This window comes from Prosopis cineraria, unplaced genomic scaffold, assembly GCF_029017545.1.
Source record: "Prosopis cineraria cultivar Desert tree isolate PC_DT_omini unplaced genomic scaffold, ASM2901754v1 PC1, whole genome shotgun sequence".
Lineage (NCBI taxonomy): Eukaryota > Viridiplantae > Streptophyta > Magnoliopsida > Fabales > Fabaceae > Prosopis > Prosopis cineraria.
In genome coordinates, this window is record NW_026555332.1 from 41,540,350 (window position 1) to 41,565,692 (window position 25,343).

At 34.0% G+C, this 25,343-nt stretch overlaps 2 protein-coding genes, 1 long non-coding RNA gene and 1 pseudogene across 4 annotated transcripts; 3 read left to right on the forward strand and 1 right to left on the reverse strand.

Moving 5' to 3' along the window:
* Positions 1–3,987: 3,987 nt before the first annotated feature.
* On the reverse strand, positions 3,988–9,186 carry LOC129301705 (mitochondrial-processing peptidase subunit alpha-like; annotated as a pseudogene).
* A 2,878-nt stretch (positions 9,187–12,064) lies between these two features.
* On the forward strand, positions 12,065–14,594 carry LOC129296417 (uncharacterized). The gene is made up of 3 exons (XR_008589777.1): positions 12,065–12,413; positions 12,523–12,721; positions 13,916–14,594. It is a non-coding gene; the product is annotated as an uncharacterized LOC129296417 (long non-coding RNA).
* A 3,692-nt stretch (positions 14,595–18,286) lies between these two features.
* Positions 18,287–21,770, forward strand: LOC129292203 (ATP-dependent 6-phosphofructokinase 3-like). The gene is made up of 13 exons (XM_054929765.1): positions 18,287–18,984; positions 19,106–19,152; positions 19,250–19,289; positions 19,406–19,468; positions 19,565–19,702; positions 19,800–19,958; positions 20,047–20,100; positions 20,189–20,257; positions 20,352–20,481; positions 20,578–20,846; positions 20,933–20,981; positions 21,082–21,236; positions 21,375–21,770. Exons 1-13 carry the CDS (start codon positions 18,883–18,885, stop codon positions 21,567–21,569), a joined length of 1,470 nt encoding a protein of 489 aa, XP_054785740.1. The 5' UTR covers positions 18,287–18,882; the 3' UTR covers positions 21,570–21,770.
* A 612-nt stretch (positions 21,771–22,382) lies between these two features.
* Positions 22,383–25,265, forward strand: LOC129287204 (AP-4 complex subunit sigma). 2 transcript variants are annotated; one of them, XM_054923395.1, is made up of 4 exons: positions 22,385–22,615; positions 24,252–24,338; positions 24,651–24,719; positions 24,876–25,162. In XM_054923395.1, the coding sequence occupies exons 1-4, from the start codon at positions 22,475–22,477 to the stop codon at positions 25,008–25,010; spliced, it is 432 nt and encodes a 143-aa protein (XP_054779370.1). In that variant the 5' UTR covers positions 22,385–22,474; the 3' UTR covers positions 25,011–25,162. The 2 variants fall into 2 exon arrangements, with proteins under 2 accessions (XP_054779374.1, XP_054779370.1); XM_054923399.1 differs by lacking the exon at positions 24,651–24,719 and having other exon boundaries at positions 22,383–22,615; positions 24,876–25,265.
* The last annotated feature ends 78 nt before the right edge of the window (positions 25,266–25,343 follow it).

Below are 25,343 nucleotides of genomic sequence, written 5' to 3' on the forward strand. Positions count from 1 at the left end.
GAAGACGAGAGTAGTGATCAGGAAAATTTACGGTCTGATAAGTTTTGCATGTATAAGAGATTATTGCCGTCAGATTTGAGTTATATGGGGTAAACCCAAAACGAGGGGGGGGGGGGGGGGAGAGAGGGACAGGGAGATTTGAAATACGGGAAAAAGGGATGATAGGAAGTCACATGGATCTTGAGCTGGAGTAGTGATCATTATGCTTTCGCCATGAATGTTTTGGTGCGCACACACAGAAAGAGAGAGTATTAGGAGGTTGCTTGAGAAGCAAGAAGGCAAATCAGCAGTGTACTTGATGGACCACCACCACCCCTTCTAATTACTCCTCTTTTCTTCTTAATTCATTTCTTCTCTTTAAATATATATATATATATATATATATCCAACGTGGACCATAAGCCCCCATTCTATTATTTTCTATCCCCTTTTTTACTTTCAAATTACTTCAATATATATGGGATCAGTGTAGCTCCTGCAAAAGGGTTATTAAAATGTTTATGTATTATCGGTAACCGATCCGTATAAGGATTTATATATATATATATATAGAATGAATTTATCAAAAGATAAAAAAAAGATCCACAGTTTACGCCTCAAGAAGATATAAATGATGGCAATTAGACATGGGATTAGCGTACAATAATGAATACTGATAGTATGCCCAGTGGTTGTCTTGTACCTGTATACTTGAATGATGCGTGAGAAGGAGAGTGTAGCGTATAATGAAGTATGGATGAACAGAAGAGGGGCCGGGGCACTGAGTGGGGTCCGGTGGGGAGCGAGTGGAGCCCAGGGAGAGAGGCAAATAGATAATAAGATGATGGGTTAGAGTTCACGTTTATCAATCTTGGGAGACCCAACATGATGGAGTCTCCCTTCCCCCTCCTTAATCATGTTTTGCAGTATTCCCCTCTTGTCCCCCTCTTGTCCTTTCCTTTCTTTTTATTCTATTTAATTATTTTTCCATTTAATTATCTTTATTATCTTTATTTTTTTTTCTTTTACCTCAACATTCCATGTCTTTGATCTGCACTAATCCACTCTGCAGCTTGTGAATGTTTAATGCAATTGTTTAGTAGATAATTCTTTTTAAAAAAAGAGAATTGTATTTATTTTATCAAATAATACCTACCTTCAGACAACCTCACACACGCACAAAGAATAGAATATGTCCTCTCCTTTAAGTCCATAATTTCCCCGGGAAAAAAAAAATGAAAACTCAAATTGGTCCAAATAATACAGTCAACTTATGCCACATCATTTTCGAGTTTCCTGCCTTTGACCAATGGCATAAAAGCACATCAAACACATTGTTTTCATATTATATATGTGGATTTAAAGCTCACCTTTGACAGTTTGACTAACCAACTCGTATGGCTGCTTCGGCCCTTAAGTTTATATCTTAAATCAGATTTTCCACACGTAATCACATTTGTGTCTCTCTTATGATCTCACGATGGCGTTTCTTTTATGTTCCTTGCAGCACTATATTCAATAATATTTTTAAGGCAGCACAATGCTTAGGACGGTTTATTTAAATTCTAGAGCTGGAGGCCAAACGGAGATTCATTTAAAAATTGACCATTATTGGGTCTTGCTGTGCGGTATTTTCCTTTTTGTTCATGTTCTCAATTATTTATTGGAACATTATTAACTGTAATTATTCTGATAACCCATAGAATTATTATCAATAATAAAAAGATATTATGTGTAGATATAAATGCTATATATATTTGTTAGGAGTGACTAGATTTGAGCTTACGTGGAAAATTCTATATTCTATATGTATACAATTAGATTTAATAATTAATATGTAATAAAGAAGAAGAATTTATCAACTTAAATATTGAGGTTAAGTTAAAGTGTACTGCTATTTTCAAGCAGTTACTATCCATTTTCAATAATATATGATTAAAATGGTAATGCAGCTTTATAATCACAGCAAACAGACATAAGGGCTCCCTTAACATTTTGAAGTGGGAGACAAAAATGCCATCATCAGAGCTTTCATTAAACAAGTATAAAATCATTAAGGTGAGTGATTAACAATATTATTAAGAAAAAGAACATATGGGAAAACCATATTCCCCTGATCATCCCATCCCATAATGCTTGACTCTTCCTATCTTTGTGGAATTATATATATATATATATATATATATAAACAAGTAAGATATATCTTTGAAAAAAATGGGCTTCTTAAAGGTAAGTGAAGTGCATACACGTGGCACTTTTATGTTGATAACTCATATTTACTATAGTGGAGGGGACTAATTAATTAACATCAACATCCTATGGAATGGTGCCCCCAAGAAAACAACATTATTTCATATCACATGCGGTATAATTTTGCGCAAACGTAGATGTTATTAATTAACGATGATTTAATAAATTTCAAATTACCCTCCACAAAAAAAAAAGTTCTGAAACAATATATATATTCAAACTATCCTTCACAAAAAAAAAAGGTCTGAAATTATATATATATATATATATATATTATTTCAAACTACCCTTCACCAAAAAAAAAAAGAAAAAGAAAAGACATTCAAATTAGGTGGTGTGGAGTTAAGATGAATAGGCCGGGTCGAATATTAAGCACTCAATTAGTCACCTTTAGTTCAGGATGTGGGATCATCTATCTAATCTTGATTGCTTATTCCCAACATATATGTGTGTGTGTGTGTGTGTGTACATTTGATTAGTTTAGAAAATGGAGATTAGAGAAATAATTAAGCATTGAAAAGAAATGGCAAAAAAAGAATTAATGAAAATGACACGCAAGGGAAGAATTAATGTTGGAGAAACAAGTATACATATGATCAGTAAAGGAATAATGAGATAGAAGGTAAGTACAGAAGTGGGCGTGACTCTCTCATGATTTGGATATCAATGTTGATGTTAGTTTACCCGATGATCTATGTTTCCACATTTTTACTCGTCAAGATATTGTTTTGACTTTTGACCATTGAAGCCAATCTGCCTTCTTGATTAACGACCAGGAAAATGAAATCCAACAAGTATCAGAAAAATGAAATGAAAAATAAAATGAGAAGAGGAAGAAAAAGAAAAAAAAAAGAAATTCAATCGGCTTGTGTAATATAAATCAATGCAATTAAAACTGGGACATGACATGTTTGGCAGGAAATTGCTAACAACTACAATAAATTTCTTATAAGAAACATTTTCAGCAAGCTCTGCTACATTCTTACTTGCACAAGGTGATAAACTATAGCTTGAGTATATACATGCATGTATGCATGGTCCAGGTTATTTAGAGGAAAATTATAAAAGAGCACCAAATTAAATGCCACTTGGCGTGCGTGCCTCCCATCCCACAGATCTTTCACATGCAGTAGAATCACGTAGGATAGATTATCCCTAGTCAATCCATTTGTTAATGAATAATTATAACTCCATACATCCCCGTTGCTAATTAACAGCAGAAACATACATAGTCTTTCTTGACTTTGAACAAAACCAATATTTTTTGAGATTTTATAAAGAACAGTATCGAGAAATTACAGTAAAAAAAAAAGAATATAAAATAAAAATCTTGACGAGAAAAGCAGATTGAGAATTCGGTTGTGATATATATATATATATATATATATAGCGGTTGGAAGGATTTTATCAATATATTATCAATGTCATTAGTATATCATATATCGAGATAAACAATAAAATCTATAATAAACCTTACTGTTTACTCATTCTGAGTATGATTTGCTTCTCAAATTTCTTATAATACACAAAAAAAAATGTTTAATTAATAAATTATATCATCTTGAATTTTCTATGTCATTTTCATCAATCCCAATGAAAAAAGACTCATGCCGATTTAGCTAAAAATATTTAAAAAAAAATCATCTGATTTTTTAAATTACATTATATACTAATAATTAATGATCAATAATTTTTAAAATTTAAAAATAAATTTTCATTTTTTAAAATAATTTTATGCTTTAAAAAAAATCTCGAAGATCAACGAAGTACTTTTCTTTTTTAATTAGCCAAGGGGCAAAAGCCCAACGGAGCCGTAGACCTCATGGCCAGTCATACTGTCGTGTCCAGCGTCTACAAACAAGACTCAGAACTCAGAAGAAGGCCTTGAGGGGTGATCTAATACTAATACAGTAATACATGCATGCCTTGGGGATCTTGTGACCAATCTCTTAGGGACAGGCTGCACTTTGAATTCTCAGCTCAGACTCATTTCCTCTTTTGGATTTTGGCCCCAATTTAACCACATTTCTCTGCTCTTGGCTTGGCGTCAAGCCACCACATGTGAAGGATTAACAAGGATTCTCATTTTGAATGGAACTTGCTGCGCACTGAATCATAGCTCGAAACATAAGCAACTGCAACAACAAGCACATGAAGGATTGCAAATTATTAGTATTTCTTGTTATCGTCAAGAGAATAAAAGTCAATGACAGAAAGTTCTGTCTGGACAGGGATATTACCATCTCCGCGTGATGCCATTGCAAGAGGGGAAGAAATGAGCTTCTAAGAAATTGAAGCAATATCATTCAAAGTTACCTCGTCAATTGCCTTCAAGAAATTCTCCACAGGTTTCCTGACCAGCGTGTAAAACTCATCCTTCAAATACTGACACATCGACCCAGATTAATGGGAGATTCGAAAATTTCATACACTGGCCATACCTCTCACCGTACGTCAAAATCTATATCTTCCTATAGCTTCTGCAACAATCACCTGAAAAATGAAAGATCCGATGCTTAATGTTAACCAGATATAAGTTGCAAACATAAAGAGAGAGTGCGAGAAAGAAAGGAAAGGGAAGTGAAATTTTTCACTTGAGATGAATTCACATACTCTAGATTCCAAATTCATCAGAATGGCATATTTGGTAGCCTTGTTGGCCAAGATACAACTGTACCTGGTCAACTGAGGACAGGAACCAATAGCATGAGCGGAAGGCTAACCAAAGGGAAAGTACTAGTCAAGTGAATAGCATGCTAGCATACCTTGTCCTGGAGTAGCAACGGCAAGAAGCTCGTTAACTGCTATATCCATGGCTCTTGATGCAAAATCTGACCCCTAACACAGAAACATAAATATACTGTCATATGACAAAAAAATAACAAGGAATAAATAATTCAGTTTGCGCAGACAATCATAATTCAAGGAAAATGAACAGATCTACTGGGTGACAACCAGCAGAGGAGCGGACAAATGACCGTTTGTAGATTGATCTGGAAATAAATAGGTTCATGCTTCCCAGTTCTGAGAAGGTTATGCTAATGGCAAAGATCTTTGTCAGAATTACAGCCACTATCATTATACAATAATACCATAACAGATTATCCCATACATAAATCCCACTTTCTTCACCTATATCATACCTGGTGAATATCCCAGCTTGCATGGTCCAAGAGTGATTCAACTTTCGGTATCTATTCAAACATCTCTGCTACATGTGAATATTCTGATCTATATGATCTACTCATGAATCTGAATCTTAACAAAGGGAGTTACATAGAAGTGTGCTGAGATTGACAGGTCACATATGGTTATGTGGTTATCTCCAATTCTTCAAAACTTAAGTGGGCCTTGATAGCGAGAAGCACTTTGACATATCCCACAGCCGCAAACCCTTCTAGCATTACCATTCCGAATTGTAGAAAAGGTTTATTAGAAGCACCAGACAATTACTTAATTACATGCAAACATACCTTAATATTAGCTCCAATGCATCTATAAACTATGATATCTACTGCAAAGACATCAAATGTGGTTACTGTTGTAAATTGGACGCCAAACAAGCCTTTGCTATTGTAAATGTTGTTGAATGAAGAAATAGAATGAACTTGTGGGTACTCATTCAGGACACGGAGGTCTGCATGTGAAAACCATAGAGGCAGGAATCTTCATGCATCATATTTACAAAATCACACAGAAAAATAAAGACATAGAAAACTTATGTAGGTCCAGACGAGAGAAAGTTCTCATCATATATTATAATCCTCTCAAGCGCAATTAAGCATCAGCCCTTCCTTCCCTTCTATCCTACAAGCTTCAATATCATAACCACAACTGGATATTGGGATAACTTACAAAGCCTTGAATACATCCCTTTACCGGGTCCACCTGCTGAGAATGAACTGCCACCTCCCAGTAGCATCTATAGTAAAATAGTGCAATTAGTTCCACATAAAAAGGCTAACATATTTTAAGGAGCTAATTAAACAATGCATTCTCAGCCACATCCTTGGCAACCTTTTACAGAAGAGAGTTCTCACACAAAGAAAGAAATCAAGAAGAAGAAATCATCAAGACCTGAAGAACAGTCAAAATCATTGCATCCTTCAACTTATGCCAACCACCAGGAAGTTGAAAGGCAAAAGCAAAATGAGTCATCTGTACATTCAACGGATGTTAGACTTAAAAATTCAGCAGAAGTGACAAACAGAATCAGAACCTTTTTCCTATTCACAATGCATACCCCTGATTCACTTTGGCATCAATAATCACCTCCTGTATACACTGATTTTGGCTCCTCCAGACAAGGCACACTAGGAAGATCAGATAATAGAGGTTCTGCAATCGATAGAAACTCCTCATGCTCAACACCCAAACTTGCGAGTACCATCCGAGGTGCATTGTAGTTCTCCTGGTTATTCATAAAATATCAAAGTTTACATACATTAATAAGTAGGAAAAAGAAAAACATTGAGATATTTGTGAGTATATGCATCAAATTCATGACTTACTGCAACAAACTCTTCCAGAGTTGGACCATTTAGCCGATTTATTGCTGATTCTTGGGCTAAAAGTGGAATTGCCGAAGCACCAATGAAGCCAGCAGAATGAATAGCCTCCAGAAGAAGATCTTGGGGATTTTTGGAGGCTTCATTAATCTCAGTTTTCACCTTCAGAAGCTACATATAGCGCAATAGAAGTTATTGCAGTGACTTCCAAAAAAAAAAAAACATGCAACTAATAGGCGGCATGTGTAACTAACTGCTAAGCAACACTGCCACACAGTCCAGTGTAACACAATCTCTAATATCAGTCTGGTAAACTCAGTTTGACAGTTAAGAAAGGATGAAGTTTTCTTAAGAAATGAAAAAAAATATAAAAAGGGCCAATGCTAAAACTGCAATCAGACGACATCATGACAGAGTTTTTGGGACAATGCCTGAGGACAAGCATGAAGGTGCCTAAAAAACGTGAAACTACATTACCACATTCAACCTTAATTAAATACTCTCTCCATCTCAAATTATAAGACAAAGTTAAAAAATATTGCACATACCAATAAAACTCAATAATAACACTTTACAAACTTACTTTTTCAAAACAAAGCTATAAACTTTTAAAATACCCCTATACATCTAATCATTATGCTATAATATCATTTCAATTCTCTTTCCACTTGAAGGGTAATGTTAGAAATGCATCATTAATGAAACCTATATTTCTCAAATTGTCTTATATTTAGGACAACAATATACCCCAACTTTGTCTTATAATTTGGCATAGAAGGGGTATTTTATAACACTTGCCACATAGATATATTCAATTTGGTGTTTTCAAAGGCTTTTGAAGCACATGCCTGCAAACAGCCCAGCCAGGATCATCTCGGTTACAAGTCAAGGCTAGCTGGCGCCTCTGGCTGCTGTAGTAGTAAAAGGCCTTTTGCAATTGCAGTGCTCACTCTTTAAGTTAAACTAAGATCACCCGCTTACCCCCATTTAAGCAACCAACCAGTCAATGGTATGTGAGTTGAAGGAACTTTGAACCAAAAAGGCCCATCTTAAGCGATCAAAAACATAGAACTTATTATTTATTTAGTTTATTTCATCAAAATGGCTACCTCACTTCAGAGATACATGACTGCCACAAGCATTCGAGAGTTCAGTGCTTTAAACTGCCTAGTTCTCCTGACAATATTGATTCAAGCTACATCGAGAACCAGTGTAGGAACTTTGAGTTGTCTCCAAGAAGCATGTAGTCATATATATATATATATATATATAGAAAGGTACCTCCTCATTGACCTCCCAATCAAGAAACATGGGGTTCCTCGCACAATCATTAAGTAGCTCCGCCATTGCAGGAACATATGTCTTCAAAGCATCAAAGGTGTAACCCATCTGCTCTCTAGAAGCTGAGGCCTGCACATTGCCACCAATTGCCTCGACCTCACAAACTATGTGAAAGTGGCTACGGTTTCTAGTGCTCTTGAAGGCCATACGTTCTAGCAAATGTGTAGCTCCAAATGACAATGGTGTCTCATAGATTGAGCCACAGTCTACGTATAAGCCTGCTGGAGTCTGAATAATGACCAAAATAAACAGAAAAATAAATTAAATTTTAAATTGCATAGGAGAAAACAGCAATGTACAGGCAGATCATATTAAAAAAGGCAACAATCCATACCGCTGATGTTTCAGAGGCCACCCTGACACCATTTGGAAGTGTAGTAACCTTGGTTTTGCCTGGTTCAACATGATCAGGCATAAGAGGTGGAAGTGTGAGCCTGGAAGCGGAAAATCCAGAGGTAAGGGCACAGATGTCTCTGCAGTGAGCCATCCAAAGATACCACCCAAGCCAGAAGAGGATGGTCTTGTGGTAATGGAACATGAAATTGCAAATCTGTCTGATGCCCCAGTCCATGAACGGGCCCTGTTTCATGGTTTGATGATAGAGAACAAAACCATCAATAACTATCCTAAATTTGTCTTCTTCAAACATAAATGGTGAAATGAAAAGTGTGTTATTACCCAAGCCAGTAAACCAAATGTCAACATCTAAACGGAATAGTGAAAGAAGTTTTACTCCTTTTCTAATTGTTACAACCAAAATACCGGAGAAATAAAATTCTAGGCAAAACTCCAATAGAAGGCAAATGCCTCATCTTTTATCAACTTAATGTACAAGTTTCAGAAATCATTATGTGCATATAAACAAGGAGAGGTTACAGATTAAGTGAATTTAGCCCTATAGCAGAAGTCGTTTTGAAAACTGCAAAGAAATCAACGATCAGATGATTGAAATGAAAGTGCAGGGGCAAAAATGAAGAAACGCCAAATGCCAAGTTTACCAGAAGCGAGTGGGGCAAAGCAAATAGAATGCATTGAGCCATTCAGCTCGAAAATCCAAACTATTGCCATTGCTAAATTTCATAACTAATCGAGATATCGAACAGTACATTGCACCCGAAAAGAATAGTGAATGGCAGCGAGGAAGATCGAATGGAGGAGAAGGTGAGGTCTAAGAGGGAGTGAGAGTGAGAAGCAGAATAACCCTGAAGGCCCTGAGGCAGGACGCTGCACGTCTGTACGTGGAGGTGGAGTTTCACTGACCCCTTAGGCTAACGCTGGACAAAGGTTGAGACTTGAGAGGGAGACTCACCACCGGAGTGGCTGCTGTCCGCCCTAGGGAGGGCGGTGCACAGGGATCACAGAGCACTGAACAAGGATCCCACACGTGGGAGTTTCAATCTAGTGCGGTGACACATTAAAACAGTCCAACTCCAATCAAATTCTTCTCATTCGGTGCACATTGTTGCCAGCCACACTTAATGGATGAATGAACGATTTTGCAGCGGTAGAGTGAGATCAACTTTTGTTAATCGGACTGGGTTACTAGCGGTTTTGACACCACATGATGGCGCTAAATGTGTTAAATTCCAAATAGTTTTGTGTTGATGGATGATTAATAATACTTGTTGCTTCTTTGTTGACATTCCCTCTGGAGCACGTCTCTCCACTGGTCAAATGAGACACTTCCGTTCTGATGCTCCTTTATGTGCTACTTTTTCAAAAAAAGAAAAAAAGAAAAAAAGGTGCAGCTAACATTTGGTGCTTTCATTGTCTTCACGGTTGAATTCTTGGCTTAAAATGTTGAATAAGACTTGCAAAGACATGGAGACTGAAATCACCAACCATGAAATCGACATGTACCATAGGCCAACAGATCAAGAGCGCTGGCACTCACCTTCCTACAGTCTGTGGCAACAGACCAAAGATGTTTAACGTGTGGACCAATACTATGACACTTCATGTCATTCTTTTATAAGGATGCATGGCTACAGTTTCCACTTTCTTTTGGTAGCTTAATGTAGAGATTTTATGTAGTCCGAGGTTCCTTGCAGGTATTCGAATCAATCGATGCGCTATTCATAAAATCAGAGGGAAGAGAATTTATCTCCGATTTCTTCATCACCTACTACGTAGCTCTCTCTTTAATTACTCTCTTTTCATTTAGGAAAATGCCTATATGCACATTTAATACTATTCAGTTTTATTAATCGATGCGCTAGTCTTTACTTTGTTTTCTAAACCAAAAAAAACAAGTCAGTTTTATTAATTAAAAAAAAGGGTAATATACGATAATACTATCACACCAACCTAAGCCAAAACAGAAACAAGCAACCGGAAAAAGAGCGAGCTACTGAAGTAGGGACTCTTAGAAAAATTAGACATAAAGGAACTGCGTTTTTTTTTTTTTTTGGGGGGTCAAACATAAAGGTACTGCGTTGTCTCTAAACTAGATTTATGCAACCATGAAAATGCATGAGTACTTAAAAGCATGGAAATGTTTTAGTACTTAAAAGACAAAAAATAAATATAAATATAAATATTTAAAAAATTATTTTAGTGTACTTAAAAATAATAGCTTCTACTTTGTAATATGCTATCTTTACGTATATAGAAAAATATCAATATTTTTTTCAAAATTTCTATTACTTCCTACAATTTAAAATATAACCTAGCTTGTTTTTTTTAAAAAAATTTGATGTCCGATGTATCACCTTAAGAAAAATTAAACATGTACTATAATGAAGCATCCTACAATTTATGTTATAATATTATTCATAAATCATAATTATGATGGTTGTAAACTAAACAAATAGTATAAACCATGTTATAATACTATTGTCAATTATATGTACGCATATTACAAGTAACACAACAATTAAGAAAATATTAGGCATATAGTGAAAGATAAATTTATTAACATTATATAATTAACTTGAAGCATATAATTATATAAATGTATTGCATAGGTGTGCAAGCCACAATAACTTTTACATATAAATAACAGAATTATAGATTTTCTATCTTATGCATTTCAAGAGCATGAACAAAAACTTGTTATATTCTCAAATAAACTACTTTATGATTTATCACTTCATGCTAATAATAAATATACAGTAAATTTTTTTATCTAAACTGTATTATCCTCATATAAATTTAAATTTAAACATGCTTTATTTTATAATTTTTTATTTAAAAATAAAATTTTTATTAACAACAACTTTCTTTTTTTTTAGAATTTTCTATCCCGGGCATAGTAAAAACATAAATAACATACTCATCTATATTAAAAATATATTCCTTCTGTTTAAAAATATAAGATATTTTTTGAGGAGTTATATGTTCAAAAATATAGGACATTTTTAGTCTTTTAAGGTGTAATCGTTGCTTTTTAAAAAAAAAATACTCTATTGATGATAACTTTATATTTATTGTAGGGTGTTTAATAGAGATAAATATAAAAAGATATGGTTATTTTGAAAGTAGGTAATTATTTTATTAAAGGTGAAATTCGATTAAAAATACTTTATTTTTTAAACGGAGGAAATATAAAATAAATAATTTTATCTTTTGGGCAACAACATATTGTTCTATTTTTACACGAATAACTTACAAAATTTGTTACTCTATGCATTTTAAAATGTAAAGAATAATTTATTATTTCAAGATGTGTGTTATCACCGCATTGTAATAACCCAAGAATTAAAAAAAGAAAAGAAGAAAGAAAGAAAAGAGGAGTAAATATATAAATTGGTATTTTAATTATAGTTATATTAATTTTAGATAGATAAAGCAAGAAAAATGAGCTAGTGTAGTGGAAACTTGAACAAGTATTGTTCTATCAAGTCTCAAGTTAGAATCTAATTGAGACCAGGAAGATTTTTTTTTATTTTGTTTTTTCTTGAAATTATGAAATTGCCCTCCTCCTCATTTGATAAAAATCTTTGTCCTCCTCATTTCTTCTTCTTCCTCCAGAAAACTCGCGAGAGAGAGAGAGAGAGAGAGAGAGGAATGCTCTGACCGATAAGCCATCTTTCTTCTTCTACACCTTCATTTCTGTCTTTTCTGCTTGTGACTGTCGCCGGCGCGTTCGTGTTCATGGTCAGTCATTGAATGACAAATTCATGAGGAACCATGTTCGAAGCTGGATCAGCTGAGAAAGAGAGAGCTTGGATGTTCCCATCTTTGTTCTCTTTTGCTTTCTTCCTCCTTTTGCTGTCATCGCCGGTGACATGGGTGCCGCTGCTCCATTTGCCTATGATCAATTAGCTTGTGGCTTTTGTTTTTCCTTCCTCTATTCCAAATCAGTAAGGTTCCTTCGTCACTGTCAGTGTGGCGGTACGGGCGAGCTAAAATCTCTTCCATCCTCTTGCTTGTTCTGTCAATACTGGTATGCTTATCTGCTCTTCATTCATGATGATCGTTCCCCTTTTTCTTCACTGTTCAGGCATGCCATTGTTTTCTTCTTTCTCGGTTCGTTTGCCATGAGTCAATTAAGGTGGAAGCCTTGACCTTTTCTCCTATTCTCCGAATAATCTGTGCTGTGGGAGTTGATTTGTAGCTGTGGGAGTTTCATTTTATTGACTGTCATTTTCCCCTGCAATCGTTGCCTTCTTTTCTCCCTGTGTATGCCAATGTTAATGGAGGTAAAGAAGTCTTGAGCTACTTATTTCTCATAGTTTATGTGTGTGAATGACTGAATGGATGATTGAAGTTGCAATTTTTTTCCCTTTTGGTGGCTGCTACATGATTGTGTGAGAAGGATAGAAGTTAAATTGAAGCTGAAATTATGCTTCTATGTTGCCATGTGAAACGTGGAAGAGAATTCTTTAATTTTCTTAAATTAAGATTGATTTATTTAATAAAGAAATTGGACTTAGGAAGTTAATTTACTTAGTTATTTATATATTAGAGTTTTGGGAAATAGAATCTAGGAGCAAGAAGTGGTTGACCTTAAAAAAATAATAATAAATAAATAAAAATTAGTGTATGCAAGCTGTTTGACACAATGCTTGTTAGAAGAAATTTTATTTGATTTCTATACAATTTTTAAATTTTATTTATTCCTGTGAGTGATATGTCCAGATTGAATGCTATCGCTCTATGAGCTTAATTTGAAGTCCAAAGGAAACTTGAGTATGAAATTAGTATCAAACTATTTAAATTTTTGGGAAATAGATGGTATTATGACGAAGTATTGAGTTATGGTTCTGAGGGACTTTTACGTGTAAGGTTTTGCTCCTAAAAATTCCAAATTTACTTTAGTTAAATTTTGATGGTAGTAATATTAGGAGGAAATAATTGAGAATATGGGAAGTTTATTTAAAAATTTTTAATTTAATTCATAGGATATTTGGAGGAGGAGAATTTAGCTGGCATTAAAAAGGTGAATTCTTAAATTTTGAAAATTTCAGGTAAGTGAATACCGTCCCAACTAATTTTTTTAATTAAAATTTCTTTTACTAGAATATGACATTTTTCGGAGAATCATTTTTATAGCATTAATGCGATTATTGGATATTTATTGATTAACATTACTTTATTTTGAAAAATTAGCTTTACCAAATTTGAAATGTTATTTGATCAATTAAATCAAGTTCGGACTTTGATTATGAGATTTTTATTCTATCAAATATTGGATTGATACAGAGAATGATTCATGCGAGTTCGACGTTGAAATTTTTTTTATTCAATAAATGCAAATATGAGTATCGGATATGAAATTTGATTCTAGCAAGTTTTAATGCTTAAAAATATTCATGCGAGTTTGATTTTGAGAATGAAAACTGTATATTGAAAGTGATGATTTTCTCGCATGTTTGAAAATGGTTTTAAAAAAGGACTTTATACAGAACACTGGTTGTTAACGGCAGTTCCATTAGTCCTTGACACGCCATGGTACACCTAGCTAGCAGGGTGTGTATAGGAGATACTAGCCCCGTATGATGGCCAACGCACGTGGAATGAAGGGATGGTTATTCGTAAGCATTGTACTCACGTTTGATTTCGTGGCTTTGAGTCGCATTTGGTTAGCAGTACCCTCGTGGACTGTGTGTCCACGTTTGTTTCATAGCTTTAATTGCGTTTGGTTATTTACCCTCGTGGATTGGTGTGTCCACGTTTGTCTTCGTGGCTTCGGCCGCGTCTGATTATTTACTCCCGTGAACTATGTATCCACGTTTGTTAATTTTTCTGATAAATCCCTATAATTATAATCTGATTATTTGGTGATTTTAAATTCCATTGGTTCTTGCTTAGCAACTTATTTATAAGTATTTATTTACATGCTTTCTTGAAATCAAGTGATAATAACAAGTTTTATGATAGTTCAATGGTTTACAATTTTATTTAACTTTGATAGAATCATTTCATTCTAAAGCTTATGGAATTTTTATGGAAAGAGTTGCCTCTTTGGTTACATAATTATTTTGAACTTTTCTATTTATTCATGATCAATTATTTATTGTTGGGACGATATTCATTAGAAAAATTTATTTGGTCTTAGATTCATTAGCTAACGCTGATCTTACCACCGGCCTCAAAAAAGGGCAACACAGCTATATTGGGTGGAAAATTTTGCTTGGTATTATTATTTTTATATATAAATATTTTAGTACTCACACATTTTAAAATTAAAAGAAAAATCAGTTGCTCCACATAGATTGCTGTTAGGGTTTTGTTTTGATCTATATGTAATTGTTAGTTGGAAGAAGCTAAGCTCCTAAATGATACTGTTTATTAAAAAAAAATTTGTTGTAGAACTCTTGGGAGATTGTAGTTACAGGAAAAGTTCTGTCAAAATTTGTTTACAAAAAAAATGTTGAAGTCTTGTTATGACAATTAATATTCAAAGTGTTAAAATTTTTACATAATCTAATTATTTTTTTTTTAAACAGAAGAAATTTTTATTTTAAGGCTTACGGGAGTGTAGGATGTAGTTCGCACCCGTGCTGGTCATCCTCTATTTTCAGAGTGTGACACGCATAGTTAAATTTGTTACTCTATGCATTTTAAAATTTATTTTATAATTTGTCACCTAACTTTATATTTTGTTCTACAATTTATAGTCTTTTACATATAAAATCAAAAGCAAAAAAATTATTTTATTTAGAATTTATTATGTTGATTAAATTAATTTAATTTATATTTTTTGAGTAAATTAATTTATATACTTTTGCTAAATAAAATTTATAATTTTATTACCTATCTAATATCTATTATTTTTACTAAGAATTTTATATTCATTGTCAATATTTACTATGCATCCCACATGATTTTTTAAAATATAAGAATTTTATTATTTTTTATACCTTATCTAAATTTTTAACATTTACAAATGATAATTTTTATCAAAAAGTTTGTCATCTATATAAATAAAATTTATTAATTAAATTATGAGTCTCACACCCACTTTTTTAAATGATAAGTTCCATATCCATTTCTTTATCATGGGCCTCAAACACATATTTTTTATTTTTGCTAACCAATTATCCATCAACTATTTTTTAACAAAAATAAAAAAAAGAAAGTATATTGTTCTCTGACATTATACTTTACTATATATACACAAAATTACTATCTATTAACTATTTTTTAATAAAAATTTTTAAAAAGTACGTTGGACGGTATGCAGCAATTGAACGATGCATTTTACTGTATATATTGATGATATTGATGTATATATTGGTATTGTTATAAGTCTTAATTTTATCTTCCTTTTATTTTTGTTACAAGAAAATACCTCTAACTAGTCGCCATCATTGCAATAATGAGCATCCTTTCTAAAACTTGCAAAAGTCTAGCATAGGGTGAATTATCTTCTTTTTATTTTTAAATATATGAAGAATTTTAGTTAAGGATAAGATAAAAATTAAATTACTGATGAGTCCCAAAAAAAATATAAAATTTTAGTTTAATTTAGAGAAGAAAAGTTAAATTAATTTTAATGGTGAAAATACTAAAATATATTTAATTTATTATACAGAATCACTAGATGTTAATTTTTTTACTTTACCTATATCACTCATAAATTACATCCGTTTGTTAGACAATTAGTAATATTATTTATTAATTTATTAATTTTATTTATTAATTTGCTAACATCGATTGTGAATTACTGACAGGTCAATAATTTTTACCATTGGATTGACTTGTCAGTAATTCACAACTAAATTAACAAATAAAATTAGCAATTTAACAATTGATATTGTTACTTATGATTGAACAATTGTCAACTCATTTAATTTATAATTCATATTAGTAAATTAACAAGTGGTGTAAGAAAATTAATAACTAATGATTTTGCATAATAAAGAAAGAGTATTTTTATCTTTTTACCGTTAAAATTAGTTTGACTTTTTTCTCTTGAATTGAATTAAAATTTTTAAATTTTTTTGCATCCATCAGTAATTAAGTTTCTATTATAGTCCTTAATTAAAATTTTTCATTAAATATAAGTCATAATACAAATTTCTAGATATAATTAATACTCCCACCATCTTATTTTTATAGGAAAAAAAATAATATTTTATTAATAATGATTATTTTAATATTATTATTCATTATTTCATTTCTTAAATATATTTCATTTCCTCTTTATTAATAAAGAATATTTAAAAAAGACATAAAAGATCAAAGGTCCTAAACTCATTTTTATATAATATTTTTTTTAATTTTTAAAAATAATACAATTTAACTCTTGTTATTAATAAAAATTAATTTTGATCAATAGTCAACCAAAAATAATTTTAAAAATTACATAAAATGACAAAAAGAATTTTAAAAATGCAGATTGCTTTATTTTCATTTCTATCAAAATTAATTCTAACATATCAAATGGGGGCATTATAGCTTAAGGACCCACTTTGCTCCTTTATCTTTTTAAAAAAATGATGAAAAACTTATGCCTTATTTGATATGATGGAAATGGAAATGAATATAAAAGTAGAAATGAAGATATATTTAGGGTTTAAAAATATTTTTGCTATGTTCATAGAATCTTGATATATTTTTTTATTAAAAATATATATGCATAATGTTTAAAGACAAAAATACCCTTGCTCAAGGAAAAAAACCCTAAATTAACAAAACCAGCAAATTACCATCCACCCCCCTCAGGGACACTCAATCCCAGTGGCACCACCATCCATCAACAACACAGATGATGAATCAAAGATGTAGTTAGAGATTTGGTTGCTGTTGCTGGTGAAGATTTGGAAGAAGTCGAAGATAAAGAAGAATGAGAATGAAGCGAACAAGAGAGGGAGAAGTCAAAGATGATGAAGAATGAAGTGAGGAGGCGAGATTTGGTTGCCGTTGCTACTGGAGATCTAGACAGAGTTGAAGTTAAAGACGAAGAAAAATGAAGCGAAGAGGAAGACTCCGGTGATGATGAGGAAGAGTCTACTGCCACCATCTTCACCGTGCATAGTAGACATACAATAGATAATCATTGCTGCCATCTTCCCTATTCTTCGATTCGGTGTTTGATGATAATGAGAGATGAGGAGGAAGTGCTATTTCGTCGGTCTAATGACCAAGGGAGACAAGGAGTCCGAAAATAAGAAGGGCAAAGATAATTGAAATTTGGCTTCCATGGAATTTTACACAATTTCATGGTCAGCAGATGGAATTCATTTCTATCATTTTTTATTGAATTGAATTCCATATGAAAATAAGATATGGCATATCAAACAAATTAAAATTTGATTCCTATCTTTAATTTCATTTTCATGCTCCTAATTTTCAGTGTACCAAATGAGACCTTAAGATTGTAAATTTTTTTTTTAATGAAAAGATTGTAAATTATATTTAATAAATTTTATTTATATAAGTAACTTATAAATTGACTGTCTTTGTTTCTGAAAAACACTCATAATAGAAAATATAAAATTCCTATCCAACCCTTAATTTTTTGTAATCAAGTAAAATGCACACATTCAGATGGCATACTTAATAGAAGGTAAAAATATATATAAAAAAAGGTTAATTTTTACACGATTTTTGATATTTTCTTTTAATTGCTCGAAGGGATCTCTCATTGGAGGCTATCCACGTTGTGAGGGATGAACTGAGTGAGTTCATCGGGGCTGAATCTCGACAGCCACCCACAAATTAATGGAGTCCGTTACATTGAGTTTGTCCTGGTGTCCAAGCCCCAACGGTCACCACTCACCACGCAGCCATTGTCGCCGACCTGAACACTATATACTCTTCCTTACCATCCTGAGATCAACTACTGTACATGTCAAGCGACAACTTGATCTTCTCCTCGCTCTAGATTCCCATGAGGCATTTCCTCGTCTCAGAAGGAAGAAGAAGAATATACTGTTCTTAACTCTATACAAGAGCTCACTAATGCTGCTATATCAAAAAAGAAGAAGAGGAAGAAGAAGAAGTTCCGTCTAGATCTTTCAAAGCCTCCACATCAATTCGCTGCCATTTGTTTCACTGGTTTGCTCTCAATTACTCCCACCGTAAAAGGAAAGTCGTTTTTATTTTGTTTCATATATATTGTCTCTCCCCAAAGCAAGGCGTAGTATTTGAAATCTGTTTTCTAGATTAATGGCACTCTCTGTTTCCTAAAGTTCGATTCTCTCCGTCAACTCCTTTTACTATAAATACGACTATCCTCTGACCATTCATTATGTCCTTGAATGGCGTCTATTTATGCCATCCTTTCTCCTCTCATTCGCACACTCTTTGATGTCTCCTCTTCCTTCTCCGTCACCACCGCCACCGCCACCGCCACCGCCACCACAAGCTGTTGGTTTAGTTTTCGGGTCGGGCCCCGAGGTTGAATGGTCCCATGGCTTCCTGTGTCAATTGCAAACCCAAAATCGTCACCGGCACTTTGGGTTATGTCCTCGAAGATGTTCCACATTTGTCTGATTATATTCCTAACCTTCCCGTACGTCCTCAACTCTTGCTTCTTCCCTAGGCATAACATGCGATTCAATCTACGTTATTCACCATTCTCCTCTACTTTCTCCAGAATTGTCTAACATATTTCTATTTGTGGGTCCATGCAGACATTTTCTAATCCTTTGCAGAACAATCCTGCTTATTCAGTAGTCAAGTACGTTATTTATTTCCTTTTACCCTTCTGCTATCGTTTCTTCATGATGTGCTGGTCTGGTTAGATGATAAATTCAACGTTATTTGCACTTTGCCAGGCAGTATTTCGTAAACGTAGACGATACTGTTCCTCATAAGGTTAGTAATTTATGTAATTTCCTTTCAACACAATTGCCTTATAAATAGACTTGAAGTACCTCGTACGTATATATATTTCGTGGATTTTTAGATTTCTTTTTTTTCCCATTTGACAGGTTGTTGTTCACAAAGATAGTCCAAGAGGGGTACATTTTCGGCGTGCTGGACCTCGCCAAAGGGTATGTTTGCCGCACATAAAGATCTATCTCAGCAATGTTTGATCATCCACAATTACAAAGCTTTCTTATTATGATCACATAAATTCGGATTTTCAGGTGTATTTCGAACCAGATGAAGTTCAGGCAGCCATTGTCACATGTGGGGGTCTATGTCCTGGACTCAACACTGTCATTAGGGAATTAGTATGTGCCCTGTACCATATGTACGGCGTCAAGAAAGTTTTAGGAATCGACGTAAGTACATGTTGTGGTGTTATTTATTTCCAAATCTGCAAGATGGAAAGGTCTTAACTCTAAACCATAATAAACTTTTATATCATGCTTTTTAAAGGGAGGTTACAGGGGCTTTTACGCTCGCAATACAGTTACTCTGAATCCTAAGAACGTGAACGATATACATAAACGTGGAGGAACTGTTCTTGGGACGTCACGAGGTGGACATGACACCACTAAGATTGTTGACAATATCCAAGATCGAGGGATCAATCAGGTTTGCTCGTCTTTCTTCTTATTTACCAGAACATCGGGTATGAACAACGTATCATCGTCAGATTAACGTTTCTCTGAATCAATCCCAGGTTTACATAATAGGAGGAGATGGAACTCAGAGGGGAGCGTCTTTGATTTTTGAGGTATCTTATGATTTAACAACGAGTTTCTCGGACTTCTGTGATGTTTAGGGATATAAAAAAGACCATCTCTTGTGGGTCATCCCTGCAGGAAATTAGAAGGCGTGGTCTCAAAGTCGCAGTTGCCGGAATTCCCAAAACCATAGACAATGACATCATGGTACGGACACCTTGTTTCTTGCTCATTCGGGGAATTATGAATCTATTTACGAACACGTAGTTAATGATCTTATGCCTTGTTTCTCTGTTGATAGGTTATAGATAAGTCGTTCGGGTTTGACACGGCAGTTGAGGAGGCTCAACGTGCTATAAATGCGGCACATGTTGAAGCTGAAAGCATTGAGAATGGCATTGGCGTTGTGAAGCTGATGGGTCGCTATAGTGGTGAGTTCAACACACTTGTTTCTGTATAATTGCGTTCAAATTAAATCCTGCGTGTACAAAACGACCAATATCCCTCACTTTGCTTCATGATTGCAGGATTTATTGCCATGTATGCTACTCTTGCAAGTCGAGATGTGGACTGTTGCTTGATTCCAGAGTCAAACTTCTACCTTGAAGGTGAAGGTGGGCTTTTTGAGTTCATAGAGAAAAGGCTAAAAGAAAACGGGCACATGGTTATTGTGATAGCCGAAGGGGCAGCACAAGATCTTGTTTCAGAGAGCATGCAAACCATGGCCAAGCAACAGGATGCTTCAGGCAATAAGCTTCTTCAAGACGTTGGACTCTGGATATCCCACAAGATCAAGGCGTGTGCATTGTCATGTCTTCCTTTTATGTGCTGTATATTTGTTTCGCACATAATACAGTACACTAATAATAATTTGACTTGCAGGGCCACTTTGCCAAACATAAAAGCATGTCCATAAATCTCAAATATATAGGTTTGATTAGTCAAACTTGTTAAGATCGTGTGTGTTTGCACCGGAAGATGCAACTATATTAGGATATGAAGGGGCATATTTCTTTTTAAATTTTTTACAGATCCCACCTATATGATCCGAGCTGTTCCAAGTAATGCCTCTGACAACGTGTACTGCACACTTCTTGCTCAAAGTGCCGTCCATGGAGCAATGGCAGGTTACACTGGCTTCACGAGCGGACTTGTAAATGGAAGATATACTTACATACCCTTCTATGTGAGTTCATTGGACGCACCTGATATTTAATCTTTTGCATTTATTCCTTAAGCTTCTTCATGGACAGCCAAAAATTGAATGTTCTTTATGTTTTATGGCTTTTTCCCACTCAATTTTGCGCATTTGTGGGTGATGCAGAGAATCATAGAGAGACAGAACTGTGTGGTGATAACTGATAGAATGTGGGCACGGGTTCTGTCTTCAACGAATCAGCCAAGCTTTTTGGGTCCTAAGGACGTGATTGCAGACCATAGGGAAGAAGAAATGTTGGACGAGATTGATGATCCTTGTTTAAACGACATTATGGTTAACACAGAAGTCGCCAGCATTTGAGTTATGACAGTCTCGTTCATAAGTTGTTAAGAGTCTTTTGTTTTTTCCGTTGGAGCCACTCAAAATTGTGAAGAGTCAGCACATCAACTAACAATGTCAAGGGGTGCCGCTTCATTTGCAAATGCATTTCTGTTTTGGTGCGATGTACAGTCTCCATTGCTTGTATATGTGCAAAGTCTATATTATTGTCCCGTTTAACTATGCCTCCACTCTTATTTCTACGCCTACAATATCAAACTCCAAATGACTTTTAAGAACGCCCCCCAATTCAAAATATATGGCCTTTTTTATTAATTTTATTTAGTTTAAAATATAAGAAATTGAATAGTTCTTTTAATATATTTTTTTTAATTATATCCCTCCTTCATTTATAATTTTTTTAAAAATTAATTATTAGAATTTTAATTGTTACTATTAAGACACTTACATAAGACATTTAATGAAGTATAATTTGAAAGATATATAATTCTTTAAGAGATTATTTTTTAAATAAAATATTAAAGTTGTAACTTGTAACTAACATTTTTTTAAAATAGTAAATGAATTAAAAATGTTCTAAATTATAGATATGAAGGGTACAATGTTAATGAACGAATAATAATTTATAAGTACCCGAAATGTACATGATAAAGACGTGCAAATATTCTAAAATGTATATAGTTTATTAAATCTCTATTTACCTTAAAAAAATGATTTCTCCTTAATACTGCAAAATAGTAACAGGAGTCAGGAGAAGAGTAATTGACCAAAAAATAAATCCAAATGGAAGGCTTCGCTTCGTTTATATTTAAAATAAAAATAAAAAACAATAAAAGAAAAGAAGGACTGGAGGAGTTTAATCGATCCAGGACTGGGGTGTTTGCGGATCGGAATCTGTGTGAGCGTGCAAGGAAAATTGGCGAAGGATGGGGATCAGATTCGTATTGATGGTGAACAAGCAGGGGCAGACCCGTCTTGCCCAATACTACGAGTACCTCACTCTCGAAGAAAGGCGAGCCCTTGAAGGCGAAATCGTTCGCAAATGCCTTGCCCGCACTGAGCAGCAGGTTTCCTTCCTTTTCTCTTCTCCATCTTCTTTTTCAATTTTCAGTTATTACGCCGTAATATTTGTGTGCCTTTTACAAGTAATTATAAGTTCTGGTTAACAACTCAGGGGAGCTCTTTAAATTTCGTGGCTCGGATTTAAGTCTGAACATCTGTATGTGAAAATTGTTTAGTTTAATTTTGAAGAATTCAAATGGAAAATATAGCAATCTCAAGACCTGTTGGCCTGTCGGGTTTATAATTCGCTATCGGTTCATGCGTTATTTTGTTCTGTATTTTTCTTAACTTTGGTACTAGAAATTTATGATGAGGGAGGGCCGAGACATATCCATTGGAGTTTTGACATAAATATGATTTTGAACTGAAAAGGAAGCTATTGTTTTCAATTTCTTTGTCGGAATGTATGTGTCAAGCATTAGTTCGTGGGGTTATGCTGATAATACGATATCGATGGTCTCTTTTTCGGTCACATTGTAACATTAGCGAATAATCTGTAGCTTATAGTTATAACCATTTGCCTTGCATTTCTAATTTATTGACCAACCGCCTTAGCAGGCAGAAGGCTGCCTTTGTAGTCCGATCTAAGATGTAAAGTTGACAAACGATGCATTAAGAGGTATTTTCTCGAGAAATTGGCAGCTAAATGTAAAGATGGCAAGAGTGTTCATCCAATGAAGAGAACATTCGACCTTCTTTCCAGTTGCAACAATTGAAACTCAGGGCATGAAGTACTTTTGACATTGAGCAGTAGTTGCCGTTATGTTTAGGTTATAGTGCTTAGTCAGGGCGCAAGCCGTGGAGTCTTAGTAGCTGAAGGTCATTTTTTATCACTTAAAAAAAAATGCCAAGTGGTTACATGCTGATAGAATATGAAATAATGGTTAATTAGAATAATTAGGATTTATTTAAGATATTAGAATTTTGTATTAGGGATATTCAAATAAGGATATTTATCCATTAGAATTGGGATTTATTATTTTTATTTTATTCCTATCTTAGATATCAACATATTTAAGATTTGAATTAAATTTAGGATTTAGATTTGAATTTAAATTATTATTATTTTATTATTTTTAGAGCTCCATAAATAGAGCTAGGTTTTTTATTTGTATTGGGTTTTTGAGTATTACTGAATAAGAGTTTTCGAGAATTTCGGCTTTTCTCCTTCTTCTTTCTCTCTCCTTCTCCTTTCTCTTCATCTCTCTTCCCCGTCTCCTCTTCCTGTTTTACATCACATACTTTCCTAGCCAACTGCTTTCTGATTTCCTGCTTCAGTAGATGCCAGTGAGACCTTTGCAATAAGCTACTGTTGAGTCACTTGGAATACCTGGATGTCAAGAAATATCTTTCCGTTTTCTTTACAAAGAAGCATTGGTTTTTATCTTAATTTTCTGTTGACTTTCGGTTAGTCTGTGTGTATTTCATATTTGATATTCTTGTTAATATATTACTTATTTATAGGTTTATTGTTCTTCAAATGAAATTGGTGGTGCTGCTTTCTCTGTCCTTTTTGACATTTATGTGTTGATAGGATCTGCGCAGCCTATCCTGAAATATATGGAAATATGGACTCTTCTAATTGTTGTTGCTGGCAGCAATTGATTTACCTATTAGCTGACACATTTTCATTGTGGACAGTGTTCATTTGTTGAGCATCGCAACTACAAAATTGTTTATAGGCGCTATGCTTCCTTGTTTTTCTTGGTTGGAGTTGATGATGATGAGGTAACCTTTTTCTGTGTACTATTCTAAATGTGTTCATTTAAGCACTATGCAAAAGAACTTCATATTTTTAAACAATTATATGAAATGGTTTAGCGTTAAACTTAACGCTCATGACTTCAAACTTGATCTGGCCCTTAAGCATGAAAGAAAAAATTGATTGTCTTGGGAATGGGAGAGGACATTTTTATTGTAGGAAAAGGCAGCTTGAAATTTAGTCTAGTCGAATTAGATCTCTATGAAGTATGCCTTGTGTTTATCATAGAAAATATACCCTTGAGCGTTTCTCCTATTTTCTGTGGAAAATAATTGCAGAATGAGCTTGCTATTTTGGAGTTTATTCATCTCTTAGTTGAAACCATGGACCGTCACTTTGGCAATGTGGTAAGTCTTGCATTTATGAGAATGTATGGGATTTTGTGTTTATTCATTTTCCTAGTTTTTCCTCCCCTCTCCTATCGTTTAAAAACTTCCATTTTCTGCAAGCGGATCACAGTAAAGTGTCTTAATTTTAAATCCCTCGTTCATTTTGACTCGCAGTGTGAGCTAGATATCATGTTCCATTTGGAAAAGGCGCATTTTATGTTGGAGGAGATGGTCATGAATGGTTGTGTTGTGGAGACAAGCAAATCAAACATTCTGACTCCGATTCAGCTGATGGACAAAACGTCATGAAATGCATATGAAATGAAATAAGCATGCAAAAGCTGACTGGGTGATTTGTGTATTGTTAGCTGTTCTCATCGCTATATTTTTCTTTATAATTTCGGCTTGGCACAATTAGTCTCCAATTTTCTTTATAAATTACGAAGTGAGTCCTTTCCATATTTCTCCCCTCGTCCCCTTTTTTAATTGTATTTAGTGTTGATCACGCGCCTTGTACATTAAATTTATATTTTGGTGCCCCTGTTATCAGCTCAAGTTCGTATCCATGCGATGAGTGATTCCCTGTTCCTAACATACACAAATGATAAAATCTTGATTGATGATTCTTGATTTCAGATATTT